The 13,155-nt window shown below is 45.8% G+C and overlaps 1 protein-coding gene across 2 annotated transcripts in view; it reads right to left on the bottom strand.

Moving 5' to 3' along the window:
- LOC110507925 (chloride channel protein 2) overlaps nt 1-13,155 on the bottom strand; it is a 214,799-nt gene that overhangs the window by 25,461 nt on the left and 176,183 nt on the right. The window contains exons 16-20 of one of the 2 annotated variants that reach the window (XM_036964661.2): nt 11,710-11,843; nt 7,322-7,512; nt 2,620-2,737; nt 1,531-1,601; nt 1,189-1,269 (exon numbers count right to left, since the gene is read on the bottom strand). In XM_036964661.2, coding sequence (XP_036820556.1) covers nt 1,189-1,269; nt 1,531-1,601; nt 2,620-2,737; nt 7,322-7,512; nt 11,710-11,843 — 595 coding nt within the window. The remainder of the gene's footprint in view (nt 1-1,188; nt 1,270-1,530; nt 1,602-2,619; nt 2,738-7,321; nt 7,513-11,709; nt 11,844-13,155) is intronic. The other variant, XM_036964662.2, reaches the window with a different exon arrangement.

Below are 13,155 nucleotides of genomic sequence, written 5' to 3'. Positions count from 1 at the left end.
TGTACCATTAGGTTTAGGCTATCAATGTTTAATGACATTAAAACCTTTCACTATTACATTTCCAGTTTGCTGTTCTCTTGACTATTTATGAATAAAACAATAATTAGCATTTTATATTTTGTCAGAGGGGTACATGCAACATTTTATCATGTTTTAAATGTTGCAATCATCATTCTTAATTCAGAATTGGGCAGTTGTTTCATTGATGGACATGCATCACTGTTAAAGCGTAGCAGCTTTGGTAATTGGACAGTGTATTTTGGTTTATGGTTTCCTTGGTGGTTGTATTTGTAATTGCTTGGTCATTGAACAGGAGGACTAGAACTGCTTGTCTTACCAACAGGATACATATCTGATTTCTGTTAATAATATATGCCATTTAGCAGATGCTTTTATCCAAATCGACTTAGTCATGCGTGCATACATTTTACGTATGGATGGTCCCGGGAATCGAACCCACTACCCTGGCGGTGGAAGCACCATGTTCTACCAACTAAGCAACACAGGGCCACAAGCATGTCATGAAATACCACCTCCCCCCACCCCACCCCACCCCACCCCGCTCCCATCCCAATCCAAACCTCTCCCCCCTCCCTCTATCCCTAGTATAACTTGTGTCCTCATGACAAATGGTATGAACAACTACAGCAGATGAACAAGTGGGAGGGGTTTGGTTCTGTGGAGGGGTGGACTGTAGCGCTACAGGCCTCACCCACAAACCAGTAGAAGGTCACTGATTGGACACCTCTAATGACATGGCTGATGATGGACAGCGTAGCAGCATGCTTTGGTTGAACCGCCACATCCCTTAAGTTAACCACAACTTAACCACACCACCCTTACTGAGGAAAGACCACGTTTGGACCACAAACCCGGTTTGTAGTCTTTTGGGGTTCAGGGTGTCATAGCTATAGGGGCGGTCGAGTTCTCCATGACCCCTACTGACCTCTTGACCAATCAGTTTTGACAATGTTTGTATTCAGTTTGCATTCTAACAGCCAATCAGAAGAAGAGGACTAGGGGTCAGAGGTCAGTAATGGTTCACAGACAGGGAGGAGGACGTTCAACACATTTGGCTCGATGGCACAGTCCATCGGCATGGATTAGCACTGCAGTAGATGGCGATTGGTTGATTGGATGGCTGTCCAGTTGCTGGGCAGTTTCCGCAGGCATTCCCGGCGTTCTTACCACGACGGATATCCGGACACGCTTGGGTGGCCTCCTAAACTCAGGAGTCGCAGTGTTGATGTTGATGTTGACATTCTTGTTCTTCCAGCGGCCAAAGACAAGAACAACATTAACACAACGCCTCCGCAATGCTGGGCAAACGCTCACCCCACCACTCTCAGAAACAGACACTTGAGTCTCCCAGAGAGAGTGGAGAGTAGGACAGGGCAGGAATGGGTTATGTGTAGGAGAGAGTTGGGAGATTCTGAGCTTGGAGGAGAGAATAGGAAGAGTTTGTAGGAGGTAAGGGGAGTGTGTGTGTGTGTGTGAGTGTGTGTGAGTGTTTTAAAACAGGTGTCTCACCTCCAGGCCTTCTGTCTCAGGGTTGACACAGAAGAGATTCTTTAAGGTGCTGCTAGAGTGGTCCTGTGGACCTGAGAGAGAGAGAGAGAGAGAGAGAGAGAGAGAGAGAGAGAGAGAGAGAGAGAGAAGAGAGAGCGAGAGAAGAGAGAGACCATTGAAGCAGCTCAAAAAAATCAAAAAGTACTTAGTTGTTTAATAATTTTTAAAGGTCATTGGGGGTACGGGGGGACGGAGGGGGTCATACAATGGATCATTTAGCTAGCAATGTGATTTTGAATTTTAGGACCCCTTTAGGAAAAAATAAAAATATATGATCAAATACTGAATTTGGCCTTTACTACTATAGCTCAGAGAAACACACAAATGGCTTGCAGAGCTGTCATCAAGGCAAAGGGTGGCAACTTTGAAGAATCTCAAAAATAAAATATATTTTGATGTGTTATTTCATAGTTTTGATGTCTTCACTATTATTCTACAATGTAGAAAATAGTAAAAATAAAGAAAAACCCTTGAATGAGTAGGTGTGTCCAAACTTTAGACATTTTTTTTTACAACCAAAGTTTTACTGATTTTTTTTAACAACCGGTATCAGTTACCTTCAGACGTGTCACGTGACACTTATGGGGGTCGTAGAGCTAAACGGAGAACACCATCATGTTCGTGAGAATCTCCCCTCTCCACATTTGTTTGTAGCCCAAACAGTTCGGATGCTACAAACAGAAGCTGGCAGATGGACTGTAACGAATTCAGACGAGTACCACCCTCATGTTCGTGAGAGTCTCCCCTTTCCATAGAGTGGTCATAATAGTTTGTAGGTCAAACTGTTCAGACGCTACAGATGTTTTCATGAGAAGACCGAATTTCACCGCTCTAGCTTTGCCACCTTTCACTGTAGATGCGGAAGTGCGATATCGGCGGACGAGGTGGATTGAGACTCATCCAATGCAAAAAAAAAGATATCTCTAGCTTAAACTGACACATTTTGATGTTACTATGTTACTATGTTATTATGTTACTTAGATTGACGCACCGATGCATCAATCAACTCTAGGGGGTTAAGGGTTTGTGTGTGTGTGTGTGTGTGCTTACTTGTGGGTATGGGTATCCCAGTGGGGCGGTCCACCACAGAGGGTCTCTTCAGGGCTGGCTTCAGTGGCTTCATAGAGGGGGTAGGGGTGGGACTGAAGGTAGACTCCTCTGTCGAGATCTACACACACACACACACACACACACGCACGTTACACTCTGAATACATTTAATCAATAGTACAGTACATGTTGTACCTACATCCCTTTTACACATTCCACACACATCACTGTAGTTTAGTTTGGGGGAAATGGTCCCAGAGTGCGAGTTTCTTTTCACTCTGTTCTAAGTAAGAATGATCCAATAACAAGGTATACTTATAGGCAAACTCCCTAGCCAACACTCTCACATGCAGTTCTGGAGATCAACATGTGCTTCACCCCCCCCCCCCCCCCCCCCCCTAACACCTCCTCTCTTCCTCCTCCTCCTCTCTCCACCCATGCCTTTCCCCACCCCTCTTTATATCTAATTTGTATTTGATTGTCGTTCACTCTCCTCCTGACTCATCAATCCAATGGGTTGCTCTCTATCCTGTCTCACCACCTCTATTACAACCCCCCCCCCCCGCCACACACACACAGCCTGATGGTAGGAATAGAGAAAGCAAGAGAGGGAGAGAATGAGATGAGATTGTGAGAATATGGAGAGAGCTAAAGAAGGAGACAGAATGAAAAAGTGAGAAGAAAAGTCAATAGATCGGAGGAAACACCAGAGCTGAAAATATGTAGGAGAAAGTGGAGATGAGGATAGAGATATATTAGATACTTTTTTATTTTATTACGATCCCCATTAGCCGGCGCCAAAAGCAACAGCTAGTCTTACTGGGGTCTGACACATCACGAAAAATACATTACAGACAAAAGACTTTACAATTGACATACATTTAAAAACATGTAGTCCAGTACATACAGACAACAAGTAGGTCACATGGGGGAGAGACGTTGTGCCATGAGGTGTGTTGCTTTATTCGTTTTTTGAAACCATGTTTGCTGTTCACTTGCACTATATGAGATGGAAGAGAGTTCCATGTAATCATGGCTCTGTATAATAGTGTATGTTTCCTTGAATTTGTTCTGGACAGGGGGACTGTGAAAAGACCCCCGGTGGCATGACTGCTGTGGTAAATGTGTATGACAGTTGACTATGCAAACTATTTGGAATTTTCAACACCTTCATCTTTTTCATAAAAATAAGAGGTGATACAGTCAGTCTTTCATAAACTCTTAGCCAGGAGAGACTGGCATGCATAGTATTATGATAACAATAAAGAGCACAACATGCTGCTCTGTTCTGGGCCAGCTGCAGCTTTACTAAGTGTTTCTTAGCAGCACTTGACCATGTGGCTGGACAATAATCAAGATAAGATCAAACTAGAGCCTGTCGGATTTGCTTTGTGGAATGTGGTGTCAAAAAAGCAGAGCATCTCGTTATCACGGACAGACCTCTTCCCATCTTTACAACCATTGAATCAATGTTTTGACCATGACAGTTTACAATCTAAGGTAACACCAAGTAATTTAGTCTCCTCAACTTGCTCAACAGCCGCACAATTCATTACCAGATTCAGCTAGAACTTAGGAAATGATTTGTACCAAATACAATGCTCTTAGTTTTAGAGATGTTCAGGACCAGTTTATTACTGGCCACCCATTCCAAAACAGACTGCAACTCTTTGTTAAGGGTTTCAGTGACTTCATTAGCTGCGGTTGCTGACGCATACAGAGGTGAATCATCAGCATACATGAACACACATGCTTTGTTTAATGCCAGTGGCAGGTCATTGGTAAAATAGAAAAGAGTGGAGGGTCTAGAACTGCCCTGCGGTACACCACACTTTACATGTTTGACATTAGAGAAGCTTCCATTAAAGAAAACCCTCTGAGTTCTATTCGATAGATAGCTCTGAATCCACGATATGACAGAGGTTGAAAAGTCATAGCACATACGTTTTCTCAACAACAGGTTATGGTCAATAATATCAAAGGCTGCACTGAAATCTAACAGTACAGATCCCACAATCTTCTTATCACTTTCTTTCAACCAATCATCAGTAATTTGTGTCAATGCAGTACATGTCGAGTGCCCTTCTCTATAAGCATGCTGAAAGTCTAATGTTAATTTGTTTACAGAAAAATAGGGGGAAATTAGGGGAGTCCTGAAGGGAAGTCCTGGGGGGAAAAGCTGAAATAAACGCTTGTTTCCCCTCTTCTCCTCTTCCCCGCCACCCCCTCCCTTCCTCTCCTCCTCTTCCCCCCCACCGGCCTGCTGTGAATGGCTGAGTATCACTCCACTAGCCTGGGGCGGGGTGCAGGAGTGGTGCAGGGAGGAGGAACCAGATCAGTATTCTGAATACAGCAGTGCTAGCCCTCAAAATAAAGCTAGACATTGGCAACCACAAAACCACAATTTCAGCTGTGTGTGCCAGTGCTCACACACACACACACACACACACACACACACACACACACACACACACACACACACACACACAAACACACGCACAACCCCATGCACACACACACACAAGCACAACCGCATGTGCGCACACACACAAGCACAACTGCATGCGCGCACACACACAAGTGTGTACTGACTGCACATCCTAAGACACATCTCCTTCTCGGTCTCTCTTTCCGTCAGTCCCTCTCGCTCTCCTTTGTCACTGTCTCTCTCTCCGTCGGGCCCTCTCTCTCTGTTCAATTCAATTCAAGGGCTTTATTGGCATGGGAAACATATTTTAACACTACCAAAGCAAGTGAAGTAGATAATAAATAAAAGTGAAATAAACAATAAAAATGAACAGTAAACATTACACACACAGTTCCAAAAGAATAAAGACATTTCAAATGTCATAATGTCTACATACAGTGTTGTGGCAATAGGTCACAAATCTTGCTGCTGTGATGGCACACCATGGTATTTCACCCAGTAGACATGGGAATTTATCAAAATCCACAATTCTTTGTGGATCTGTGTAATCTGAGGGAAATATGTCTCTCTAATATGGTCATACATTGGGCAGGAGGTTAGGAAGTGCAGCTCAGTTTACACCTCATTTTGTGGGCAGTGGGCACATAGCCTGTCTTCTCTTGAGAGCCAGGTCTGCCTACAGCGGCCTTTCTCAATAGCAAGGCTATGCTCACTGAGTCTGTACATAGTCAAAGCTTTCCTTAAGTTTGAGTCACAGTGGTCAGGTGTTCTGCTACTGGGTACTCTCTATTTCGGGCCAAATAGCATTTGTTTCTCTCTAACTCTCCTTCTCTGTCAGTCCCTCTGTTTGTTTTTCAGTCATTTAAGAACAAATTCTTATTTTCAATGACAGCCTACCCCAGCCAAACCCGTATGACGCTGTGCCAATTGTGCGCCGCCATATGAGACTCCCAATCACTACAGGATGTGATAAAGCCTGAATTCGAACCAGGGACTGTAGTTATGCCTCTTGCACTAACATGCAATGCCTTAGACCACTGAGACACTCGGGAGCCCAGCCTCTTCTTCTGTTTCTCTCTGTCAGTCTCTCTCTCCTTCTTTCACTCCCTCTCGCTCACTCTGTCTATTATTGATGGGACAATAAAGGCTTGTTAAAACTGTTTCTCTCACATATCAACCATGGGACTAGAACAATTTTATAGCATTTTATTTTTTTTCTCATACTGGTTGTCAAATGGAGCCAGTGAAGCAGATGGAGTCAGCTACCACTGTATTTGCTATAGTTCTGGTTCTCCTGTGTCTCTAAGCTGACCTGGTATCCTATCCTCCTCCACTGATCCAGTCTTCAAGACGTTTTGGGTAAAAATCCAAACTTATACAGCGTTATGTGTACTGTTAGCTTGGTGTGGTACTGGGGATTCCAGACATGACGGACCTCATAGAGTGTAACGTTTAGCTCGGTGTGGTACTGGAAATTCCAGACATGACGGACCTCATAGAGTGTAACGTTTAGCTCGGTGTGGTACTGGGGATTCCAGACATGACGGACCTCATAGTGTCTACTGTTAGCTTGGTGTGGTACTGGGGACTCCAGACATGACTGACCTCATAGTGTCTACTGTTAGCTTGGTGTGGTACTGGGGACTCCAGACATGACTGACCTCATAGTGTCTACTGTTAGCTTGGTGTGGTACTGGGGACTCCAGACATGACTGACCTCATATTGTCTACTGTTAGCTTGGTGTGGTACTGGGGACTCCAGACATGACTGACCTCATAGTGTCTACTGTTAGCTTGGTGTGGTACTGGGGACTCCAGACATGACTGACCTCATAGTGTCTACTGTTAGCTTGGTGTGGTACTGGGGACTCCAGACATGACTGACCTCATAGTGTCTACTGTTAGCTTGGTGTGGTACTGGGGACTCCAGACATGACTGACCTCATAGTGTGTACTGTTAGCTTGGTGTGGTACTGGGGATTCCAGACATGACTGACCTCATAGAGTGTAACGTTTAGCTCGGTGTGGTACTGGGGATTCCAGACATGACTGACCTCATAGTGTGTATTGTTAGCTTGGTGTGGTACTGGGGATTCCAGACATGACTGACCTCATAGAGTGTAACGTTTAGCTCGGTGTGGTACTGGGGACTCCAGACATGACTGACCTCATAGAGTGTAACGTTTAGCTCGGTGTGGTACTGGGGACTCCAGACATGACTGACCTCATAGAGTGTAACGTTTAGCTCGGTGTGGGTTGTTAAGACTGTACTTACCTGGAACCGGACCTCCTGGTTAACCCTCTGGGAGCCGTCCTCGCTGCCCGGATGGGAGACCATCGACAAGCGCTTCTTCTCAGCAGTAGCCCGGTCTCTCAGGTACTCCAGTCTCCGTGGCCGGCCCAGCTGTAGGGACAGGAGGGCCTGGAGCTGGGCACGCTCAATAGAACCCAGCAGGATCATTGACTCTGAGGGGTGGGGGAGAGAGAGGGAGAGAGAGAAGGGAGGGAGGGGGAGTGAGAAGGAGTGATGATGAGGTAGAAAAAAGGAGGGGGAGAGAGAAAGAGAGCAGGGAAAGTGAGGGGCAGGAAGGGAGAGATGGATGGAGAGAAATATGAGATGAGAGTGCAAGTAAGAAGGGAATGGGGTGATGAAGAGAGGACAGATATGATGGGATGAAAGGCAGAGGAGAGACAGATGAGAATAAAAAGAAGAGGGATGATGGAAGAGAAGAGAAATAGAGAGAGAGGGGCCAGGAGATTAGAATGAGAGAGGAGGGGGATATGTGATGGAGGAGAGGAGAAAGAGAGGTCTTCTAGAACAGTAGTTAATGTGCAGGGGACTCCTAACACATGTTTCTGCATGGTAAGTTATGTAACTAACAACAGCCAGGCGTCTGAGTTTGAGCGTGTGTGTGTGTCAAATCAAATCAAATTTTATTTGTCACATACACATGGTTAGCAGATGTTAATGCGAGTGTAGCGAAATGCTTGTGCTTCTAGTTCCGACAATGCAGTAATAACCAACAAGTAATCTAACTAACAATTCCAAAACTACTGTCTTATACACAGTGTAAGGGGATAAAGAATATGTACATAAAGATATATGGAGGAGTGATGGTACAGAGCAGCATAGGCAAGATACAGTAGATGGTATCGAGTACAGTATATACATATGAGATGAGTATGTAAACAAAGTGGCATAGTTAAAGTGGCTAGTGATACATGTATTACATAAGGATGCAGTAGATTATATAGAGTACAGTATATACGTATACATATGAGATGAATAATGTAGGGTATGTAAACATTATATTAGGTAGCATTGTTTAAAGTGGCTAGTGATATATTTTACATAATTTCCCATCAATTCCCATTATTAAAGTGGCTGGAGTTGAGTCAGTGTGTTGGCAGCAGCCACTCAATGTTAGTGGTGGCTGTTTAACAGTCTGATGGCCTTGAGATAGAAGCTGTTTTTAAGTCTCTCGGTCCCATCTTTGATGCACCTGTACTGACCTCGCCTTCTGGATGATAGCGGGGTGAACAGGCAGTGGCTCGGGTGGTTGTTGTCCTTGATGATCTTTATGGCCTTCCTGTAACATCGGGTGGTGTAGGTGTCCTGGAGGGCAGGTAGTTTGCCCCCGGTGATGCGTTGTGCAGACCTCACTACCCTCTGGAGAGCCTTACGGTTGTGGGCGGAGCAGTTGCCGTACCAGGCGGTGATACAGCCTGACAGGATGCTCTCGATTGTGCATCTGTAGAAGTTTGTGAGTGCTTTTGGTGACAAGCCAAATTTCTTCAGCATCCTGAGGTTGAAGAGGCGCTGCTGCGCCTTCGTCACGATGCTGTCTGTGTGAGTGGAGCAATTCAGTTTGTCTGTGATGTGTATGCCGAGGAACTTAAAACTTACTACCCTCTCCACTACTGTTCCATCGATGTGGATAGGGGGGTGTTCCCTCTGCTGTTTCCTGAAGTCCACAATCATCCCCTAAGTTTTGTTGACGTTGAGTGTGAGGTTATTTTCCTGACACCACACTCCGAGGGCCCTCACCTCCTCCCTGTAGGCCGTCTCGTCGTTGTTGGTAATCAAGCCTACCACTGTTGTGTCGTCCGCAAACTTGATGATTGAGTTGGAGGCGTGCGTGGCCACGCAGTCGTGGGTGAACAGGGAGTACAGGAGAGGGCTCAGAACGCACCCTTGTGGGGCCCCAGTGTTGAGGATCAGCGGGGTGGAGATGTTGTTGCCTACCCTCACCACCTGGGGGCGGCCCGTCAGGAAGTCCAGTACCCAGTTGCACAGGGCGGGGTCGAGACCCAGGGTCTCGAGCTTGATGACGAGCTTGGAGGGTACTATGGTGTTGAATGCCGAGCTGTAGTCGATGAACAGCATTCTCACATAGGTATTCCTCTTGTCCAGATGGGTTAGGGCAGTGTGCAGTGTGGTTGAGATTGCATCATCTGTGGACCTATTTGGGCGGTAAGCAAATTGGAGTGGGTCTAGGGTGACAGGTAGGGTGGAGGTGATATGGTCCTTGACTAGTCTCTCAAAGCACTTCATGATGACGGAAGTGAGTGCTACGGGGCGGTAGTCGTTTAGCTCAGTTACCTTAGCTTTCTTGGGAACAGGAACAATGGTGGCCCTCTTGAAGCATGTGGGAACAGCAGACTGATATAGGGATTGATTGAATATGTCCGTAAACACACCGGCCAGCTGGTCTGCGCATGCTCTGAGGGCGCGGCTGGGGATGCCGTCTGGGCCTGCAGCCTTGCGAGGGTTAACACGTTTAAATGTTTTACTCACCTCGGCTGCAGTGAAGGAGAGTCCGCATGTTTTCGTTGCAGGCCGTGTCAGTGGCACTGTATTGTCCTCAAAGCGGGCAAAAAAGTGATTTATTCTGCCTGGGAGCAAGACATCCTGGTCCGTGACTGGGCTGGTTTTCTTCTTGTAGTCCGTGATTGACTGTAGACCCTGCCACATACCTCTTGTGTCTGAGCCGTTGAATTGAGATTCTACTTTGTCTCTATACTGACGCTTAGCTTGTTTGATAGCCTTGCGGAGGGAATAGCTGCACTGTTTGTATTCGGTCATGTTACCAGTCACCTTGCCCTGATTAAAAGCAGTGGTTCGCGCTTTCAGTTTCACGCGAATGCTGCCATCAATCCACGGTTTCTGGTTAGGGAATGTTTTAATCGTTGCTATGGGAACGACATCTTCAACGCACGTTCTAATGAACTTGCACACCGAATCAGCGTATTCGTCAATGTTGTTATCTGACGCAATACGAAACATATCCCAGTCCACGTGATGGAAACAGTCTTGGAGTGTGGAATCAGCTTGGTCGGACCAGCGTTGGACAGACCTCAGCGTGGGAGCTTCTTGTTTTAGTTTCTGTCTGTAGGCAGGGATGAGCAAAATGGAGTCGTGGGCAGCTTTTCCGAAAGGAGGGTGGGGCAGGGCCTTATATGCGTCGCAGAAGTTAGAATAACAATGATCCAAGGTTTTTCCAGCCCTGGTTGCGCAATCGATATGTTGATACAATTTAGGGAGTCTTGTTTTCAGATTAGCCTTGTTAAAATCCCAAGCTACAATGAATGCAGCCTCAGGATGTATGGATTCCAGTTTGCAAAGAGTCAAATAAAGTTCGTTCAGAGCCATCGATGTGTCTGCTTGGGGGGGAATATATACGGCTGTGATTGTAATCGAAGAGAATTCTCTTAGTAGATAATGCGGTCGACATTTGATTGTGAGGAATTCTAAATCAGGTGAACAGAAGGATTTGAGTTCCTGTATGTTTCTGTGATCACACCACGTCTCGTTAGCCATAAGGCATACGCCCCCGCCCCTCTTCTTACCAGAAAGATGTTTGTTTCTATCGGCGCGATGCGTGGAGAAACCCGCTTGCTGCACCGCCTCCGATAGCGTCTCTCCAGTGAGCCATGTTTCCGTGAAGCAAAGAACGTTACAGTCTCTGATGTCCCTCTGGAATGCTACCCTTGCTCGGATTTCATCAACCTTGTTGTCAAGAGACTGGACATTGGCGAGAAGAATGCTAGGGAGTGGTGCACGATGTGCCCGTCTCCGGAGTCTGACCAGAAGACCGCCTCGTTTCCCTCTTTTACGGAGTCGTTCTTTTGGGTCGCCAGCTGGGATCCATTCCGTTGTCCTGGTTGAAAGGCAGAACACAGGATCCGCTTCACGAAAATCATATTCTTGGTTGTACTGATGGTGAGTTGACGCTGATCTTATATTCAGTAGTTCTTCTCGACTGTATGTAATGAAACCTAAGATGACCTGGGGTACTAATGTAAGAAATAACACGTAAAAAAACAAAAAACTGCATCGTTTCCTAGGAACACGAAGCGAGGCGGCCATCTCTGTTGGCGCCATGGCAACCAATCAATCAATGTGTGTGTGTGTGTGTGTGTGTGTGTGTGTGTGTGTACACAACGGGGTGTGTATGAGGGGGTGTGTTTGTTTGTTTAAAATAATTGCCCCAGCTAATTGCTTTGGCATCGCTACACAATTACAGACTTGGCATACTGTATAAGAATATATAACTTGAATGTGTGTGTGGGGGAGTATTTATTTGACGGAAAATGTTCTGTAGTGTGTGTAATTTGTGTGTGTGTCTGCGTCTGTAAAGTATGAGTATGTGCTTGTCTCACCACTGGACTCGAGCAGGGCCAGGGTCTTGAGGTGTCCAGCCAGCAGTACATCATGCAGGTCTCTGTAGCAGCAGTTGAGGGTGATGTAGGTCACATCCCTGATCATGATGTCCTCCACACGAATATTATACTTCCTGAATGTCGATAGGAGAGAGGGGTGACGAGGGAGGAGTGGAAGAGAGGGAGGGGTTATTAGCACCACCTATACAGTCAGTGAGTGATAACTATTAGAAAATCGGAGTGAAAAGTTAAGCCCCCCAAAAAATGTAATCTGTCAATTCCTCTGTCCTTTCAGAGGTGACTGTGGAACAACATCCTAGTCAGTCCTGAACTTATTGCTACAGAGGTGACTGTGGAACAACATCCTAGTCAGTCCTGAACTTATTGCTACAGAGGTGAGGTTGCATCCGGACGTAATAGTTGTACTGTATAGGAGGTGACTGTGTGAGAGAGCAGGTTCTGCCTCAGAATATTTGTGGTTCTACCCCTCTACCCCGGTCACACAGTACACTAGACAGGTTTCCTTCCTGCCAGACAGGCTGAGCGTGCCAACCTCCGACACGACAGCAGCACTAAGTTCCGCTGCCAAGTTCTGTCTGTGCCAACCCCGACGCAGGCCTTCCCTCTGTCCCTCTACAAGATCTAAAACCCATACACATGTACTGCCCGGTTTCTGTACACCAATACAATAACCCCCTCTGTAGCTTTAAACCAGGGAATCACTTCCCAAGTATTCCCACAAATAAAAAAAGTTATATGTGATAGTGTCTCAATGTAAATAAGGTATGAAATTATTATTTTCAAATGCAATCCCTTTTTAGACAAATTATTATAATTACGTTCCGGCCCCTGGACCAGCCGCTCCGACAAAAATCGGCCCACGTTTGAATCTAGTTGCCTAGTCCTGCTTTAAACCAATACAATAATCCTCTAAACAGCAGACCTTATATAATGAGAACTTCAATGGTTCTGAAACCAACAAACAGAAACCTGTCTCTTACAGTATTTGTCTCATAACTTCAGAGTACAGTGGACTGTAGGCATATTGCCACACACACACACACACAGAGAAAAAGTGATGTGCATGTAATTGTTGCCTCACCTCGCTCTCCAACCAGCTAGATGGTGCCGACAGACATGGCAGCTCTAATTCTAGCAACTTTGCAGTATTTTGTTTTTTGTATTTTATTTCTCGCATTAAAGCCCAGAAAGTTTGTGTTATTACATACAGCCAGAAATAACTTTTGGATATCAGAGTGGCGGTAACTCACCAGCATTATGACCAGGATTCCGACTTTCCCAAATTGGGTCCTTTGTTTGTACCACTCAGGGCAATTGAACTTATCCCAGAGGCTGCTCCAAGACGCTGACGGCGGAGAAGAGGTATTCGGAGTGGACTTCTAGTCCGACTCAGGAGGTGTATATTACTCGCTAGTGTTCAGTCTT

Source organism: Oncorhynchus mykiss, chromosome 27, assembly GCF_057628025.1.
Source record: "Oncorhynchus mykiss isolate SJ-2025 chromosome 27, ASM5762802v1, whole genome shotgun sequence".
In the NCBI taxonomy this organism is placed as follows: domain Eukaryota; kingdom Metazoa; phylum Chordata; class Actinopteri; order Salmoniformes; family Salmonidae; genus Oncorhynchus; species Oncorhynchus mykiss.
Note: the sequence above shows the minus strand (reverse complement) of the source record. Positions and strands in the feature narration are given on the sequence as shown.